The following is a 20,170-nucleotide window of genomic DNA, read 5'->3' on the forward strand; positions in this document are numbered from 1 at the left end:
TGCTGGCCAGAGCTGAGCCAATATGTGATTCTGGTTGTGACTCTTTGGAATCATATTTAAGAAAGAGAAAAACCTGCTGTGCAACAGCAGCTGGGAGAGAGGAGTGAGAAAATGTGAGAGAAGCAGCCCTGCAGGCACCAAAGTCAGTTCAGAAGGAGGGCAGGAGGTGCTCCAGGCACACAGCAGCAGTTCCCCTGTGGCCTGTGGAGAGGCTCCTGGTGGAGCAGGCTGTCCCCCTGCAGCCCATGGGTCCCACATGGAGCAGATCTCCACGCTGCAGCCTGTGGAGGAGCCCCCGGTGGAGCAGGTGGATGTGGCCTGGAGGAGGAGGCTGCGGCCCATGGAGAGCCCCCGCAGGAGCAGGACCCGGGCCGGAGCTGCAGCCCGTGGAGAGGAGCCCACGCAGGAGAAGGGGGTCTGAGGGGAGCTGCCGCCCGTGGGGACCCGTGCTGGAGCAATTTGCTCCTGGGGGATGGACCCCGTGGTACGGAGCCATGTGGGAGCAGTGCTTGAAGAGCTGCTGCCTGTGGGCAGCCCCCGCAGGATCAGTTGGGGAAGGACGGCATCCTGTGGGAGGGACCCCACGTGGAGCAGGGGCAGGGAGTGACCGTGAAGGAGCAGTGGAGACGAAGCTTTAGGGACTGACTGCAGCCCCCATTCCCTGTTCCCCTTTGCTGCTTGGGGGGAAGGAGGTAGGAGAGGGTGGATGGGGGAAGGTGTTTGTAGTTTCCTTTTATCTTTGCACTGCTTGAGTCTGATAGCAATAAGCAATAAATTACATTAATCTACCTGTGCTGAGTCAGTTTTGCCCATAACAGTAACTGTGAGTGATCTTCCTGTCCTTATCTCAACCCACAAGTTTGCTTTTGTTTTCATTATATTTTCTCCCCTTGGCCTTCTGAGGAGAGGCAATGAGAGATTCGGTGTTGTGGTGCTTAGCTGCCCATCAATGTTAAACTACCATACATAAATAATCAAAAAAGGTCTTACATAAAGTGGTATTCAGCAACCTAAATAATGGTACAGCGCTACTAGCCTTACCCAAAATAATTCACTGAATTTATCAGTGAATACAGAGTAAAATAACACCAGTAATTATCATGAATTTTCAATGTTTACTTTAGCAATGTAACAGTTTACACACAAATCATAGGATATTTGTGTCTTATGATGAAGTAGATTAAGAGAAAATCAAGCAAATAACTAAATGTAGTCCATAAAAAAAAAAAAAAGTAAAACAGTCCTTACATAGCCACAGGCTGTCTGATTAATTTTAACTTTTACTGAAAGCAAAATGAAATCTGAGAAATAAACAGAGAATTGCAGAGACAGTAAGCCAGAGGATTAAAAATTAAAATGTTATTACTCTGCCTTTCAGTGAACCTGTCCACAGGATTTATTGGTAAAGAATTGTTCAAACACTTTGGGCAGACACTGTGTGAAAGCAGGAAACATTGCAAGGGAAGGCACAGGAAAAAACTCTCATCTAGTGGTTTATTTTCTATCCAGAACACTTCAGAGAAGTGCAACATAAAGACAGGAAGTAAATCTTTTCCCCTAATCTCACTTCTAAATCCACATGAGAATTTAAAACTTGAAGCAGTTAATAAACACACACTTTTCTAGGACTTTTTCACACAAAGATTAAATATTTGGTCAAAGAGAAACGACAAGAACCAAAAATTGAAAAGGAAGGTCTGTCAACTGCTGCCTGAGACAAAATGTGTTTTGTTTTGCTTTGAATATTTTCTTTTTCTGCTTTCTTAATAATAATTGGTGTTTGTTTGTTTGTTTGTTTTGCCTTCTTAGGTGTATTTGCTCTCTTCTATATCAGTAACAAGTTCCGAACGTATCCCTTCACTGTGAAAGACCAACTCATTATTTCCTACAGTGGTCTTCGAGGAGCCAGTAGCTTCTCTCTTGCGTTCTTGCTCCCAGTGAACCTCTTTCCAAGGAAAAATTTGTTCATTACTGCTACACTTGTAGTTATATACTTTACTGTGTTCATCCAGGTAAGTGTGTTTCTTAATGTATTGCTTTCATAAAACCAAGGTGACCAGGTTATTCCACTTGGTTTACACTGCTGCACAAGGAGGAACTGGATCTTCTGGATGTCCCATGCTCTTTATTTTCCCCTACAAATAACTCAGATGCTGTAGGGTGTCCATAGAGCACTATGCTCGTAGGCATAATAATGGTTAGGCATTTAGATCCCATCGGAATGTTTTCATAAAACCAGTTTTGTTTCTATTTCCCTTTTTTAAATGCTAGATTCTCTAGTAGTGCAATAGAGAATCGGGAACAGCTGAAAATGGTTTGTACATGAAAAACAAAACAAAATAAAAAAAGAACCAAGCCAAATCAAACCAAACCAAAATGCTTAATTCTGAAAATATAGAAGTAAGAGTTTTCAAGACCATAAGGACCTCACAAAGACAATGCTTTCTTCCATCTGAGTGCTGTTTTGGTGAAAGTTGGCAATGAGTCAGTTACTTTATGTGGTTAAAACATGTTGATAAACACAGTCTTGATTAAAAAATAGGTACACATTTTTTAATTTTTGGTTTTGAGTTTTAATCCTCTCCTGTTGTAACCGATCATTATCCTGTCTAAGACAGCTTTTCTGACTGATTAAAATGAAATCCATTTTCTTGCTTTCTGCTTTATTTTTTGAGATATTATTAACATTTCAACTTAATGTTCCAAATGCAGGGAATCACAATTGGACCATTGGTCAGATATCTAGGTGTTAAAAAGACCAACAAAAAGGAGTCCATCAATGAAGAAATTCACATGAGAGTAAGTTTTTGATATCAGTAAATAGTACCCTAAAAAGAAAAGGTAGGGTGTTCAGAAAGAGATGGATTAAAGGAGGCATTTGATAGCCCTGACATTTAGTGAATTGGGGCAATTAATGCTTTTTAGAACATTTGGAGGGAAACCTAGGCATAATATTCTAAAATGTGATAGTTCATTTGTATTCATAGTCACTTTCGTATTATAATACTGTACTGTAACCGACATGGCATAGCAAGGCTCTTACATCTGGATACTTGTGACCATGGTGGGACAGGTACATAAAAGCAGCATTTACAAAATGCACTTATCATCCTTTCCAGACAGATTTGTTAGATACCTTTGTTGCCATCTTTTGATTGATTATAAACACACTGACACCTTAAAAGTCTTAATCATGTTTTGGTGAACTGAAATGAACCATTGGTCTGCAAATTTAATTCTAAGTAACAATCTTTTTCCCTTTCAAACATTTGCTTTAACTCTCAAATTACCTATATATAAAATAACAGAAAACTGCTCAAACTAACTTAGCAACACTAGACAAAATATACATACACCCTTTCATTTTTACTCTAGGGAATATATCTGAAATTAACAAAATGATTGTGCCTTAAAATTAAACACATTCAAAAAACATTAGCAAAACCAGAGCATCTCAATTGATTTGAATTTGAAGTGAATTTAATTCTTTCTATTCCAACTTTTGCACTTAGCTTTGAATGGTAATCATGTTCAAAAGCACCACTTACAACGATACATATGCAAGAACTGACCGTTTTCTCTGTTTCTGTAATGCTAGAAATGGACAGAAGATGACTGAAAATTCTGATACTTAGCAGTGATGAACTTGCCATTCTCATGACAATATGCAAAATCCTCAGGGGATTTGCAAATCATGGCAAGGGCTACAGTGTGGAGTACCTGGCCCCCCACACACAGAGGGATGTCACACCTGCAGAAAGAAGACTTGGGTGGCAGATCTAATAATTTTGGTTTTGGTCTCAGTAGAGAAAGAGGACCATGCAATTTGGATGCTCAGTATTGTTTTCCACTGGGGACAGTCCTTTACTTAGGTTTGTATTTTTCTAGGTGACGGTGAGATGATAGCAGACTGACCAAATTGCCACCTCAATCAAAATATTGCCACTGCAGCCAAGCACAGTGGGATATTTGCCTTGATTTTCAGAAAAATGTAGATACTTTCAGAATTAACTCACCCTTCCCATTTAAAAAAGAAAAAAGGGAAAAAAAAGGAAAGAAAATCCTGTCAACTGTTGCATATTTGTGGTGACATTATTTTCTCATAATGACCACTTAAATTTCTTCCGTGTTTGTTTCTCCAGTTGATGGATCACTTCAAGGCTGGTATTGAAGACATATGTGGACATTGGAGTCATTATCAGCTGAGAGATAAGTAAGCATCTCTTACTGCAGACTATTATAATAAAATAACCTATCATCTGTGATGTAAAATACAAAAGGTAAATAGAATAAGAAATCCATCTTGTGCCCCATGAGGCTAAAATAGCATGAAAATATTGGGGACGTGTGCAATATCTCTTTTTTAAAAGTGAACTCCTGAGTAATCGCTGTCTCTTGGGAGAGCAGAACCCATATATTGTGTGCTAAATTGCTTCTGCACAAACAGGGAGAAAATGAACCTTCTGAAAGAAAAAAAAATATAGCAGATAAACTCATGCTGCAGGCATCAGACTATGCATATAGCTTTGGCATAAATCTTTGATATATGGCAGTGTTCCTTTAGGTTGGGATTTGAAATGGAAAATGTGTATGGTGTCAGTGCTTCACTGTCTTTCTCTATAAGCCTCCAAGGCAAATACAATCCCTTGTAGGTGAGTGCAGATTAAATAATAATTACTCATTTGTCCTTACAAATCTTTGTAATTAGTCATATTTAAAATAAAAAGAAATACTGGAGGAAATGTTGGCATTTAAATATCTAGTAGCACAGGCAGATACTTTCAAGCTGGTCTTCACTCAGAAAATCACAGAATTCCCAAATGGCTGAGGTTGGAAGGGACCTCTAAGTCCAACCCCCCTGATGAGCAGAATCACCTAGAGCACATTGCACAGGATGGCATCCAGGAGGGGTTTGAATATCTCCAGAGAAGGAGACTCCACAACCTCTCTGGGTAACCTGTGCCAGTGCTCTGTCACCCTCACAGTAAAGAAGTGCCCTCTCATGTTGAGCCAGAACCTCCTGTGCTGCAGTTTGTGCCCGTTGCCTCTCGTCCTGTTGCTGGGCACAACTGAAATGAGACTGGCTCCATCCTCTTGACACCCTCCCCTCAGATATTTGTACATATTGATGAGGTTTCTCCTCAGTCTTCTCTTTTCTAGGCTAAACAGGCCCAGTTCTCTCAGCCTGTCCTCATATGACAGGTGCTCCAGTCCTCTAATCATCTTAGTAGCCCTAAAATACAGGACCTGTGCTATGTCTTCTATAAGCAGGATGAGGTGATATTGTGAAGTTTTGGGGATCTTTCAGGCATTACTCAGAAGAAATCAAAACTGGGGTTCTAAGCTACCTTCTTCCCCAAGGGCACTCTGCAATCATGTTGGCCTCCACCTCAACACGTTAATGTTGTGGGGATGGACTAATCTTTTCCACAGACATCATATTCTGATGCTGTGGGCTAAGTGTTATCCCTCAGGTCATGCCTAGACTTCTGTGTCTGAGACCTCCAGCTCACCACTCAGCACTGGACCCCAGTAATACAGACTGGGTGTTTACTGGGACATGTGGAAGTTCCCTTCATGACTAGGTTTCTCCTTATAAAAATCAAGAATTATGAGTGGGAAGAAGGTTGGTCTGTATCCAGTTCTCATTCCTACAGGGTATACTGATGTATCGAGGGCACATACCTGGACCTGAAAGCTAAATGTCTTCTAATGTCTTCTTGGCTCTCACAGTACGTAGATAGCTTTAGAGCAGCCACTGTGTAGTGACACACTGCTTGTGTAGTCAATAAGCTAAACAAATCCCTCTTGGAGCAGTAATTTAATTGAAATAGCAGCATTTCCATATTTCAATAGGATAAAATATTATTTCCACTTATCTCACATCTAGCAAAATGCTTTGATAAATTTGTCCAATTTTTTCATAAATGTAATGTTTCTGTTCACGGGCAGATTCAAATGGCACATTGTATGTATATAAAAATAATATAAGAAGATTGTATTAAAAAGTATTCCCTAGACTTTCCTGTGTAACTTTAAAGATGCTTAGCGTATGTGTATCAGAATTAATTACCTTAGTGATGACACTTCAGGTTGCTTTCTGAAAAAAAAAAAAAAGAAAAGAATATAAAGAGCTTCAATCCCAGCTGAAACATTTGTGTACCTCTTTCTGTTATTTGAGTAAGTATGAAGACCAGTCATGTTAAGAAAAAAATGTACAAAATTCTATTGCTTTTTCTTAGCATTGTGGAAAGCATTACCTTGCTGTGGTAAACTATTCCTTTGAAAGAAACTTGTAAGAAGATCTGCTGTTCTGCTAAACATCTGCCTGAAAGTACATACCTGTTCCAAAGCACACATATTCATTCACATTCAAATTATGTCATACATCAGAGATACTTTACAATCTGAAGCATGTGTGCACATAGTATTTTGTGGTCCATTCAATTTCTCTGTCATTCAGAATACAAAGAAGTATATTTTCTCCAGCCTAATTGTTGGGATTCAAAATTATCAGCAACATAATGCGCCCAAACTACTGTAACTACTGGTCCATTTGAAGCATTATTGGTGGCTGGCTGAATAGGCCAGGATTACTGTAAGAGCAGCTGCTGCTATTAGAATACAACATTTGTATGAAAGCATGGAGACTGGCCATATTCTTTTCTTACAAATGTGGCAGTGTTATATAAACACATACCCAGTCCTCTTCTTTGCTTTGATTGCAGATTGTTTCTTTCTTTTGTCCAGTGGGCTTTACAATCTCTGTGGACCACCAGACCATGCCAAATGTCCCCCTAAAGGTCTCTGTTCACTTGTTCTTCAGGAGTCCACAGGTGCCTTCAATTTGGATACAGTTTCCACTGTTGAATTATAGATGTGCACATTTGAATGAAGATCAGCTTGACCCACAGAAATAAAAACACATTTCATTTTTTTACACTTTGATTTTAACATCTCTTTTGCAGATTTAAGAAGTTTGACAATAAGTATTTGAAGAAAATTTTAATTCGGGAGCATCAACCCAAATCCAGCCTTGTGTCATTATACAAAAAGATGGAGATAAAACTGGCCATTGAGATGGCTGAGAATGCCATGGAAATTTCAAAATCATCCACAGCTTCTTTACAGTGAGTACTGGCCTCTTCACCCTTTGTGGAGCAGAGTGGGACAGGAGGGAAGGCAACAAAAATCAGGCAACACCCGAGGGATTTTGTGATTTTAACAGAAAAGTGTGGGGAAAAAAAAAAAAAAACAGTCATGGGAATGTGTTGTTTTGGGCTGGCACTTTGGCACTCATATTTGCACATCAGTCCTTTGCTGACAGATTGAAAATTACTTTTTTTTTTTTTTTTTTTAAATGATGGGCAATTCAGAAGAAGAAACACAAGTCAGGTGTAAAGGCCACTCTTACTGCTTTGAATCACAGCAGTGGTTTGAGGGGGCGGTGACCTTCAGTGTGCTGGCCAATGGGTTTTACTCATCACTGCCAGCTGGTGAGAGAACTGAAGGAGAGGCTAAAGAAAAGGTTTTGACTCTAATATCCCAATGAGAAGAGAACAGTTTTCCTTCTAGCATTTGCAGTTTTTGCTATTTCAGGTTGCAGTCTCTCAAATCGTTCTGCTATATTTTGGTACTTCCGTAACCACTTTGGCCAGAACATGGTTTCAGAGAAGAAAATAGAAAAAGACAGAAAGGATTATGGAGAACACTTTCTAAACCTTACCTTGGATTTTCAGTATGGGAAATGAGGAATTTACACCAATGCAGTTGCCTAGTTTCTCAATAGTGCGCTAAATGAATGCCAGTTCTCCCAAGGCGTATGTCCTTTCTATTTTGCAGCAGCCTCTGGCAAGGCCCAGCATATTTTTTTTATTGACTGTTTCTCTCACCCCACACCAGAAAGTTCAAATAACAACAGGAATTTAAACTAAAATCTCTCTTGAAACTGTTTGGCATAATCACATCAAAATTCATCTGTTTTCTTGAAACTGATGTCAGCTTGCAGCGTAAGATCTAGCCCTTTTCTTTCTAAGTCATTCTTTGCTGAATGGATGATACTAAAAGAGATTGCATGTCTGTCAGGCTCCTTTCTGTCTGCTGTATTCCCTTAACTGCTCTGAGCCAAGAGTAAATGTGCAAGGCTGGTAGACAGTCTGTGGCAAACAAACCACTTTCCTCTTCTTTTCTTGAGAGAAAAAGAAAATAAGACAAATTGCTTTAGAGTAGTTCAGAAATTCTCTCCCGAGATAAGCATTTAGACTGAAAAATATTCTATAATAAATAGAATATGACAGACTAGATTTTGCCATCTTTACTTTAAACTGTAATAAAATTCCACTGTGTATCAGCCTCTGATTTACAGATTTTCCTCCTGAGACAGACTTTTAAAAAATAAAATGTCACCTTTAAAAAAAAAAAATGTGACTCAGAACCTTTCTGATCCTTGGAGGCTGTGAGAGTGTTAGGAAAATACAAGTTTTCACAGCTCTGTTCTTCAGTAGGTGTCCACTGAGGAACCCTGGAAAAGACAGGATAGTGAGATAGTTGTGTCTTTGGTCTGAGACAATGCAGCAGTTCTTATTACTCCATTCTCCTGTGTGATTAAGTAAATCTGCTAAAGAATAAAATGTTTCTTAATGGAAGCATGCATAAATGATTTGATTTTTCTCATTGAGCTGGCTTATAACTAGGCTATCCTCAGTCAGCATACAAAAATCCAGCCATGAGCATTGGAGGTTTGAAATCATATTCCAACCTATATCATGTATAGCAATATTTGTGGTGCTATAGTAGTAAAAAAACTCATCAGCATTTCTGATCACTTCTGCAGCATTTAGGGACATGAGGGGAAATACTCCATAACAATCAAGGCGGATGTCCATCACTGTAGATGTGCTCAGAAATTGCATTCATGCTGGTGGAAGTCCTGCAGGTGGTGTGGGTGTTCAGTGTGCACTAAGCATTTCCAGTGCAGATGGAGAAATTTGTCCACAGGCCATGCGACAAAAAATCCACATGTAAACGAAAATCGAGCATTATGTTATGATGGCTTGGAGAATATTAACCTTAGAAATAAGAATTTTGAAGACGAAAGTACAGCCAAGCAAATATTATCAACACTGTGTTTTATGGTTGTATTTAGGAATTATACCCTAGGAATGCCCATTAGAGAGACAGAGATGAATCAACTCTGAGTTTAATTAATGCTGGATTCATATTACTGCAATACCGACTTGTGTAAAAGTAAATCTTACAGAATATCAATACAGTAGAGATCAGAATAAAATGACATTTTGTCATTTGTGATGGTGCAGCTGTGCAAGAGCTGTGCCTGGTAAATGCTACTTCCTTTATAGGACTAAGTGAAGATTGGTGGAGAGTTCACAATGTTCAAAATTTTGGATATAATACATAAAAAATAATTTTACAAGCATTGTGGAAGGAATTTTATTTCCTCCCTGTATCAACTATCTCCAAGTCTTAAGAAGAGATACTGTCATGGTCCTCATTATGCAGAGAGAGTCAGTTTCCATGGCATATTATCAATTCAATATTTTCTTTGCAACTATACTGCCTGTGCCATTCTTTGTCATTAACATTCTAAGGGTTTCAATAAGAACAAAGAAATAGTTTCAATAAGGGTTGCTTTATGGGTTTGGTAATATACCAATTTAAAAAAAAAAAAAGTTTTTTTAAATGTATTATATATTGCAAAATTTCAAAGCAACCCTTTCTTTATTACCGTATGTATGTCTTGTTATCAGGTTTGTAGGTTAATATCTAATCCCATGAAAAGAATGCATATTTTTTATTTCTGCTTCAGAACAAGGCACATTATCTTCCTGCTGTTCGTTCTTTTGCTATTCCAGCTCAGAAACACTTGGGGAATTTTATTGATTTTATATAAGTCACTTTAAAAGATACACAATAAGCCTTTAAATGACTTAGGAATGGCCTCCTCTTCTGTACTGGCATGTGGACATGTCAGGTATGCAACTGGAAAGGTAAAGAGATGATCTGATGTCTTGCTGAAGTTCTGCTCACCACTTTTCCTAGTTATTCCCAACAGCAAGGTGTAAAGACTCTATGGAGACATTTGGTGAAGTGAGGATGTGAGAGGCGGTTACTCCCTGTGACATTTACACCACTTGCACTATGGGTGTTCAATTTGCGTTACACAAATGCTGCACTTTATATACCAGAACTGGTTGACCGGCTGATTGCAATTAGATTGCCATTAGTCCCCAGGGGCTGTGCTTGTGTTTGCTTTCGCAAGTGTGCCTTAGCACCTCAGTCCCTCCCTTGTCCAAAGAGAGAGAAGCTAGGGGCTGCTGACAGCAGAGAGGCTGGTTTCCTTTCTTGGAAAGTAGCATACATGGGCTGTCCTACAGCTTAGGACATGCCAGACCCAGTATGGATAAAGGTGCATTGAAAGTGCTCACCTGGGAACTTGGAGGCATCCCTGGATCCTCTCAGTGGTAACTCTGAGAGATGAAAGCAAGCAAAAAGCTACCAACCAAAAACACGAGCTGGACTGGAATTATGTGGTTGTGGTGGTAGTGGTCTTTCTTCCCTGCTGGTAAATATCTAGGTTTGTTGTTGTTGCTGGTGCTGAGAACTGATCTGTGTCAATCAGACATTTCTTGGGAAGGATTTCTCAAAGCCAGGATAAGATTTCTAGTCAAAGCCAGAAAGAGTCCATTTCTCTCCCTGTGTCTTGTTAGATTATAGCACAAAATTGTGGTAACATTGTTCAATTAGCTGCAATTGCAAAATTCAAACCTTTTCCTTATGATTACAGTATAATCTTAGTTTTGTTTGAATCTAAATTCCTTTGCCGTTAAAAGTAATTTTATTTTAAAAGGAGTGAAAAATAAATATACACAGAACTCTGGTAATACTGTATGTTGATAATAATCCCTTCCTTGATTGCACAATTTACAGACAGAACTTAAAGGACATCACTGAGCTGAAAATAAAGATTTACGATAAAATCTTAAACAAGAGAAAAGAAAAAAATGGAGAAAGGAAAAAACCAGAAACAACAAGATGAACTCAGACTGATTCATCCTGGATGATGACTATCTATTTCCCTTTCTTTTATTGGGAATTGAGCCGAACACTAACTCTCACACAGATTGACTGATTTAGCAGGTCCAGTTAACATTTCACAGCAGCCTTCATCCATTGTTTTGCTAGTGAAAAGGCCAGGCAGTTACAAATGACTGTCAGCTTCTTGTCCCAGTTTGCTAAAAATGCAAAGATTACTATCTTTTAGGTACTTCTTTCATTTTAAATGGAGAAACAGGCTTAGTACCAAGGAAATCGTATACGTTCCCTTAGCCACAGAGAGATCTTTTGGACTGTAGTCAGGGTGTGCTTTATTTCTTAAGGATGTGCTGCAGTTTCTCAGAGGAGTTAAAACCAGCAGGATAGCAAGGCCCAGACTGTTACACCATGATGAAGAACAGATTCAAACAGAGGAGGAAATTGCAATACCTTCCTGTTGGTTGCCCAATCTAATCCTTAATTATGAACTTCCTTCTGAAGCTCTTTGAAATACAAGGAGACTTTCTGCTGTCAGCTCCATGAAGGCTGTGGGTCTGCTCTGTCTGCCCAGTGATTTGATAAAACCTGGGAAGGAGCCAAGCCTGACATTGTTCATTCAGCTTTGGGTGATTTTGTGCCGTCACTGGTTACTGAAAGGCTCTTCGCAGTCTTCTGTCCTAATACGAAAAGCAGTTCATGCATCATTTTGTAGCATTAGCATTTAACCAAACTAATGTCATAATTAAACTTCTTTATTTACAGGAGCTGGAGAAATCAGTGTGTGCACAGGCTCTCCCCTGCTGAGGTGGAGTCCATGAGAAATGTCCTGACACATAACCTATACCAAGTGCGACAAAGGGTGCGTGAGTCGCCTTCTATGCACAGTGTTTGCAGACTAAAAGCTCTTGTTTGCCCTCCCCATCTCATGGCAAGGGCGGTGTTAGCGGTGGGACCAGCCCATGGCTGCACAAGGAGGCCAGCCTCACAGCTTGCTACTCAGTGGAAAACAAAAAAAAAAGCAGGTTTTTCCATCAGCTTTTCACACTGAAAGCAGCAGGAAAATCCAGGAAAATCCAGGAGTGAGCTGTAGAGGTCAGGCTTCCCTCACTGTACGGCTACCTGTGTCTCATAAACAGCCTTTCTGATCCCGCTGGATGTCCCTGGACAAGGCTGGCCTCCCAGGTCCTCTCCCTGCATCACCTGTGGCCTGCTTCTGCTGGGGTGCTCCCACAGCCACATGGGCCACCCGCCTCACACCATAGCTCAGATGGTGTATTCTCAGCAACAGGCACAGCACGTTTTCCAAGCAACCCACCCATAGTGGAGCCTTAAGACCAAAAAGGCCCCTCGGGGACCCCCCGCTTTGCCGATGCCTGGGAGGCTGGGTTAGTGGCAGATGCCCCACGTGGCATGGCAGCGGGATGGGGGAGAGTGGGGCCGGCAGCTTCCAAGCACCCCCAGTCTGGCAGGGCTTCAATCACCCGCAGGCTGGCAGGGCTTCGTGGGAGGCAGCAGGATGGCGGGTCGCCAGCAGCCGCCAAACTCCGCTGCGGAGGTGGTAAACACCGCATGGCCCAAAGTCAGCTGAGAGGCAGGCTGGTGTGCCCTCCCCCTGCGTGGGAGTTACAGTTTCCCCTCGCCAAAAGAGGAGAAAAAAAAAAAAAAAAGTTCCATCTCCTCCGGAGTTTCGTTTTACAAGCTCCTCCCACCCCCACCCCCCCAAAAAAAAAAAAACAAAAACAACTTAGCAGAGATTTGTTTTGCAGAAATTTGTACTGGTTTTGGTGCGGACCAAGTTATCCTATCTGCTTAATCCAGTCTTGGGCCCTGAATATGTAACTGAGTGCTGTCATGCAGCAAAGAGTGGGAGAGGATACATTAGTGTAACCTTGAAATTATGCAGATAAACCAAGCTAACTCGTGTAACACACATTTGCTAGGAAATGCTGGGCCCTGCTCATTTAAAAGTGTCACTATTAATATGATATTCATTCCCAATATTGTTTGATTTGCCATGGCCAATTATCCTTATGATATTAATTTCTTATCTTGCCAGCAACAATTTGCATATATGGCTGCCTCTTAGCTGAAATGACCTCTCTCTCTTCAAAATCAATTACAGTAATGACCATTAGTGCCAGTCACTTCTTATGTGGCATTGAGGTCTGTGTGCTTTGGAAATAAAAGATTGGAAGTAAAATAATACTACTTCTAATACTTCACTTTAAACTTTGAAGGCCTGATCGTGCTTTGCCTTATCCAATCAAATTTACAAGGACGTATGCTAGTCAGGTTAAGATCAGATTCTGCATTTGAAGAGATTTTTATAAACTTAAGTGATTCTTTCTCTTTTAGGCAGAGAATTAATCTCTTTCCCTTCATTTAACAAGAAGTAAACAATAAATTAAAAATCTTGTCCTAAAAAATGTTGAGCTTTAGGGTAACGTTAAGATGTAATTTGTCCAAATACGTGAAGGAAACTGAGCTGTGCATCTCCTGGAGATGTACTCTTAGCATCGTGTTTACCTCCCAGTCACGTCTGCAACTTGCTCTGGCTCAGTAGTATGAGTACCAAGGCTCAGAGGTGGTCTAACCAGCTATTTATCTCTTGGGACCTGCCTCCTATCTGTAGCTCCCAACTGTATGATCAGGGGAGGGCTGAGGGGGAGGTAAAGCCCAGAGGTGTTAACAGGCTAATGCAGGTGGATATGTTTTATGGTGCAGTTCAAGAAGGCATGAGTCTATCAAAAAGTGCATCAAAATGCAGCCATAGAGGCAGTACAGTCAGCTTGGAGTGGGGACATATTGTCCAGGGCTTACAGATTTGCTTATACGTCCTCACGCCTTGCTGTGCAGAGTGAGGTTAGTGTGAGGCTATGTTTTTCCACGAGGTGCCAAAAGGACCTGTGGCAAGCTGGTGGTGTGCCCTCGGCCCTGTGACCGACAGGGCTGTGCTTTATCTAATTAACATTGTGAGTGCAAAGGAAACTAACAGGGTGCGCTTTCTGTTACAGGCACCGTCATACAACCGCCACAACCTGCCCACCAACACCAGCGAGAAGCAAGCCCAGGAAATCCTCATCCGTCGGCAGCACAGCCTGAGGCAGAGTTGCAGGAAGGGAAACAGCTTACCTTGGGGTAGACCGGTACCTGTTATGCAAACTGCTGTTCATGTAATCAAAACACAGAAAAAAATCCTCTGCTTTTCTGTAAATAGGGAAAGAAACACACATTTCTGTATGCTTTTTACAACAGTTAAAATGGATACTCTCCCCAGTGCAGCACCTAAGAAGAAAGGGTTCCACTTAGCATGTGGACAGCCACATTTTTTATGTCCTACCTCTATATGTTGGTTAAAAATTGCATGCTATGTCTATAAGTAGTAAAATAATGTAACTTTAATTGTTTTGGCATGTGCAAAGCAAGGTATAATCACACCTATGTGAGCTTGTAGTCTCACAAAAAGCCTGATCCAAAGCCCTTGACACCCTGACACCACAGTTTGAGCTTTGGATCAGTAAGGTAAGATTTGTTTGACCATATGTAGGCATTGGATAGCATAGCTGAGATAATCACTGTTAAAGAATAGAAATAAATTCTTGCTGGATACAATTCCGTTTTATTCAGACTTGTCACCTGAAATAGGAAAGGTGAATCTTAGAAGAGCATATTTCTACCTACTGACTGTAAAACACCCTTAGGCCTATTAAAACAAACACAGAGATTTTCACTGGAGCTGAAGCTGAGTTCAACCCATGTCTGTCTGTACGCAGGCTAGCACCACGGGCGCACGCTACCTCTCCTTGCCGCAGGGCCATGGCCAGCCCACTTGGCGAAAAGCCAGGCATGTTACTTTTACAGGTAATGGAAATGCTTTATGCTCTATCCTGCTCCAGCAGTGAAAGATACTTGGCCAGTTGTCTGATGGATTTAACAGTACTTGATGAATACTGCCGTGAAAATCCCTGGTCTCTTTAAATGAGTTACACCCTTCTCTCCTATCTTTTTATCTGTGCCATTAATATGGTCATGACTGCTGCAGTTTCTGTCTTATTCCAGCACCACCTACTTTTCTCTTTTTTTCTTCTTGCACAAATTCTCCTCTGATCCCTGCAGTTTGACCTAGTCATGAGGGCATGTGCATAAGCCCAAGAAAGCAAATTGTCTGTTTCCTTGTAGCCCCACAGACACAGCTGCATGCAGAACTGTAAGGAGATGCTGATGCTGATAGCCTGACAGAGGTGAGGCTGACACAGAGCCATGCTCCCAGGGCTGGTGGGCTATGAGGCTGGGCAGAAGTTCCCAACACCATGCCCACACACCGTAGTTCAGTGTACGCACACACACACACACAACCAGCCACCCTAAGCAGCACATTGAGTACAGCACACAAACATACACACAGCACCAACAGCATCATCCTGTTCCCTTCTCTGGCTGATCAGGGTGAAAAGCTGGTAGTGGAGAATTGTATGCATGCACATGCACATGCATATACACTGTAGATCCCTCCATAACTGGCCTTGGTCACCTGATCTTCCCCCTCGCTGGTTCCTGGTTCTCCCCTTGCCTCGCACACAGAGGTACATATGTACAAACCAGTCTCTCTGGTACCTGGACTAGACTGTGTCCCTACCAGTAGCCACTCACAGACCCTGTGTTCTCTCCAGTCTGGATCTCCTGGTCCATGCAATAGCTAACTCACAGCCCTGCCCTCTTCAGTGTCTGTCCCATAGTCATGGTTGCTCTGACACTTGCTTCCCAAGCCTCGTGTCCTACTCAGTGGCTCCTCTGGCTTCATGATTGCTAGCAGTTTTGCACTGATATATACCCACACAATATGAGTGGTCCACAGTCCCTCTGGTTGCTGGCATTCAGATCTTCATGCACATGTGCACACAGTACAGGGAGCTGCTCACCCAGGAAAACAGACACATGTGGAGTTTAATGAGAAGACAGAAAAAAACTGTCCTGATCTGGTACAAGGCATGGCCAGACACATGTCCTGACCAGCCTCTGTTTAAATGCATCCATCCCCTTTCGATCCCCTTTTCCCCCTGTTTTACTGCACTTGTCCCATACTCCCCAAACCACCCTAGTTCCTTCCTTTACCCACCTTTGGTTCCTTTCCTAAAGATCTCATCATAAGTCTTGTATGATCCCCAAAAACTTTCCCCTGGCAATTACCTGGTCTCTTCTTCCCTTTTCCAGCCTGTTCTCTGTGATCTTTCCATAGTAATTGTATTTATATTGTGTTGTGGATATAGAATAACTCAAACGGTACTGAGACTAGCTGGTAAGTTTGTCCAGAAATACCAGTATTACTACAGAATACCACCCATCCGTAAACCCTAAATAAGGAGACAGAGATAAAGGATTGAGCAACACTGAATTGCCCAAGGAGACATAGCAGGACAGTGTCAGAGAAAGCATGGAATTTAGGACACTTGAATGTCCATCATTATCTCCCTATATAATTTTCCTGTCTCCTTTATGAGTTTTTTATGTGACCCTGAAATGCATTTGGTACCTCTGAAAATTACTTTTCATTTCTGCAAAAATAGCTACAGTGATTGAAAGCATATTTCTAATCATCATCTTTGTATCAAAACCTGAACAACAAAGTTTCCTTCCTGCAGGTGCAAAACTTTTTTCTTTCTTCTCTTTCTGTTTTGCTCTGAAAGGGATGAAAGCAAAAGAGCTCTGTGTAGGCAAACCATCCCCTTGGTGCTGTGCACCCACATGTGGTGGAGGCAGAACAGAAACTCATAGGATCTATCCAGAGGGGAAGATCAAAGTTACGCAAGGGGATTTTTTTTTATTATTTTTTATTTTTAAAGAGCTGGTTATTTTCTGTTCTGTCAGGGTGTGGGGGATATGTGTCTTTGTGTCTTTCTGAAAGACTCAAATTGTTCTACACAGCAGCCTCAGACCTGAAAGCATTTCAGGCACTTTCAAAGGACCAAGTCCTGGTATCACAAACAGGCATGTTATTTCAGTAGGGTGAGGAATAAATCCTGAAGCAGTGAACATAGGTACATTTTTAGTAATTCTCAGCCCTACATTTGACACCTGCCTTGTGATCTGTTTCAATAATTGGACTTCTTGGCTTGGCTCCTGGCATCCGAAAACTCCATAAAATATTCTTGTGAAAATCAAATTTATATCAAATTCAAACCTGAACATATTCTCTTATAATCTCTGTACAGCATATACTTCAAAATGAACTCATTTAAATCTTGTCTTACTGCTTCTTTTTTGTTTCTACCTGAGTGAAAGGTTTTCCTACTATTAAAGGGGACTTGCTGAGCTTTACCAGATGAAAGGGAAAACAGGGTGGGGAGTAATAAAAATATGTAAATCAAATAAGTCAAATAGTTTAGAGTTGTATTCACTTTGAAATGAACACTCAGTTGGCATTCTATGATTCTATGATCATCTTTGGTCCCTAGAGTAGCATTGACATCACTTGAAAAGTCTGCAGTGGGAGAAAGCCACCATAAACTCCTCTCATATAATCAGTATTAGGATGAGGTGAATTGCAGTTGGGAACTGAGAAAAGAAATACTCAGTATGCAGGAAATAGAATGACAACTTCATGTAAATACATATACCTTTAGAGAGAGAAATGCTACTTATCTATGCCTGGAAGTCCTCCTAGAACAAGCACTCTCCAGCGAGCTTCTTTTAACTCCTACATAGCAGGTGCAGAAATTTTAGTAACCAAGAGGACAGATGTGACTACAAATAGATCCTTAAACTGACTAACAGCTCTTTCTGACTTTCATAAAAGTGAATGATTTCTTTGGCAGTATACATCAATCAAAGCTTGCAGCACTGATGTCCTTCTTGTAGACACTGATGTCCTTCTTGAGTGTCTTGTAGTACTAAGTAGAAGTCCTTCAAATCTGAAAATATCTATCCTGTCTTATTGCTCATGGGGCACCTGTGGTATGTCTACATGGTCTAACAGAAGCAGGTTCTGCTGTTAAAGAAATCTGTGCTCGTGGTCTGCGGAGGTAAGTGCCGGTGCATGTGTTCTTACGTTGTGCCAACCGTGCAATAAACACTAGCTTAAAATAACTTAATAGTTATTAATCTGCAATAACCTGATAAGTTTTGACTGTGTGACTGTATCCAGTACACGTGAGCTTTACCTTCAGCAGGGTATGGTCTAAATTTTATTATTTATGGTCCTTTGTCTTTATCTCACCAAACTTCCCAGCTTGTTAGGAGTTGTTTCTTAAATTAACTGACTAATATATTAGTGGGTAGTCAGACTAGAAGTGGCCCTAAGAAAAGTAACAAAGTCTATTTTGTAAACTCAACAGAATAAAAGAGTTAGGGCCTATCACAGTCACATTTTAATTGTGTACTTGAAGCACTGCAAGCTGGTAGGAGCAGGTCTGACACACCCAATGTAATCAAAGCGCCCTAGAGTCAAACTCCTGGTTTCGGGTGAAACTGTTTTCTTCCCAGTTGTTAACCACAGGTGACTGGTTATCTTGATTTTCAGTGGTGCTAGAGTCATCTTCTTAGTGGGTTTTACAATGATTTTCAACTATGGCACTAGATAAACTTGTGATATTGGTTGAAAGGTACATAAAGGAGCGATCTTGCCCTGTGAAGGCAGGAGCTGCTTTGCGAGGTGTGGAAAGATACCTGAATGTTCTCTTTCACTGGGGTTTCAGAATAGAGGCAAAATCAATAACATCTCTTAAACATCAGCTTTGGTATGAAAATAAAGATCTAGGGTTATTTTTAGTTCTTGACTGCTCTCTTATTCTATAGTAATTATTTAAAATGATTCCATTTTAGGCTTTAAAACAGTAATGCTATATAGTGTTGAGTACCTTTCAATTGTCCTTGCCAATATCATGGTGTTTCTCTTTTCTCTGCGTCATCGCATGAATTCTTTGTCTTTTTCCTTCAGATCACCCCAGAAGCAACTCTGAGGGTGGCATCCCGGTAAGGTTCAGACCCCAGCCCCGGCTACGGCCGCTCGAAGCAAAGCACCGCCAGGAGGAGCTGATTCCAATGGCACGCTTAGACAGACATGTCTGCCCATCTGATTTCTCAGGTCAAAGAGGAAATTCAATCAGTCAGCATCGTTTCACCAGAGCAGACAATCTAGCTCTAATGCCAAAGACTCGATTCACTGGGGGAGAAGTTGAGGGGTATGAGTCAGAAGAAGAGACAGAAACGATGGCACCAGCCAGGCCATTAGACATATGAGGAGCAGAGAAGAGTGATGTTCGCATCTCTAGGGTCCTCTGCGTGCTGCTCCAGAGAAAATAACAGAGCTCTTATATGAACCAAACCACAAATTTCCTTTTGGGACCAGTGCACTCATTCTCGTATCACTTTCAAACACTGTATCAAGGTACTTAGTGGCTCAGAGAAGACTCAAATTCTTATATGTTTATATCAAGTTTACTTTTCAACAAAACGCTGTAGGAAAGAGGGGAACATGATCTTTATAGGGGTTTGGACATGGATTTAAATGACAATAGTTGGTCACAGGCGGTAGTATAGCTGGGAGCTGATATTGTCTTCCCCTGTGCTGTATTATGACTTAAATCTGGGTGAAAGAAATACTGAAGGACATGGTTAAGACATGGGTGCCCAAATTGGTAACTTCAATTTGCCTAGAGCTTTGGATCTCAGATTAGCCGAGATATTTCAGGTAAGAGTGAAAAACAGGCATGTTTAGGGCACCTAAATGTCATTAAAGATGCCTAAAAGGGTGCTTAAATCAAAAGGATGCTTTAGTGGACATTTGCAGCACTTGAATGGCATCTCAGGTTTTGGCTTTGCAAAAGTGCTTCAAGTCAATTTCTGTGAAGGTTCATGGCTTCTGTGACTTCAACCAACTTCAGCATGGAGACACCTGTCACCCATCTACAGTTGTTTTGGATGAAGAAAGGAGGCATCCTGGTACTTACAAATCCAGAGAGGACTCTTCAGCCAGGGGTGCTATTGGAAGGCTAACACAAAGCTCAACAGTTTCATTTGCAAACATGGGGCTGCAAGAATGTGCACAGTAGTCCTGCGATTATAGGTGTATAGCTGAAGCAGGAGGCTTCAGTCATGGAACAACTAACTTCCATCCCTCACT

The 20,170-nt window shown here is 41.1% G+C and overlaps 1 protein-coding gene across 1 annotated transcript in view; it reads left to right on the forward strand.

The window, feature by feature from the left end:
* SLC9A4 (solute carrier family 9 member A4) overlaps positions 1–19,496 on the forward strand; it is a 34,407-nt gene extending 14,911 nt beyond the window's left edge. Inside the window, exons 5-12 of the mRNA XM_050714693.1 lie at positions 1,810–2,012; positions 2,713–2,799; positions 4,143–4,213; positions 6,969–7,130; positions 11,815–11,911; positions 14,067–14,198; positions 14,826–14,913; positions 18,986–19,496. Coding sequence (XP_050570650.1) covers positions 1,810–2,012; positions 2,713–2,799; positions 4,143–4,213; positions 6,969–7,130; positions 11,815–11,911; positions 14,067–14,198; positions 14,826–14,913; positions 18,986–19,287 — 1,142 coding nt within the window. The 3' untranslated portion in view covers positions 19,288–19,496. The remainder of the gene's footprint in view (positions 1–1,809; positions 2,013–2,712; positions 2,800–4,142; positions 4,214–6,968; positions 7,131–11,814; positions 11,912–14,066; positions 14,199–14,825; positions 14,914–18,985) is intronic.
* The last annotated feature ends 674 nt before the right edge of the window (positions 19,497–20,170 follow it).

Source organism: Cygnus atratus, chromosome 1 (genome assembly GCF_013377495.2).
Source record: "Cygnus atratus isolate AKBS03 ecotype Queensland, Australia chromosome 1, CAtr_DNAZoo_HiC_assembly, whole genome shotgun sequence".
NCBI lineage: Eukaryota > Metazoa > Chordata > Aves > Anseriformes > Anatidae > Cygnus > Cygnus atratus.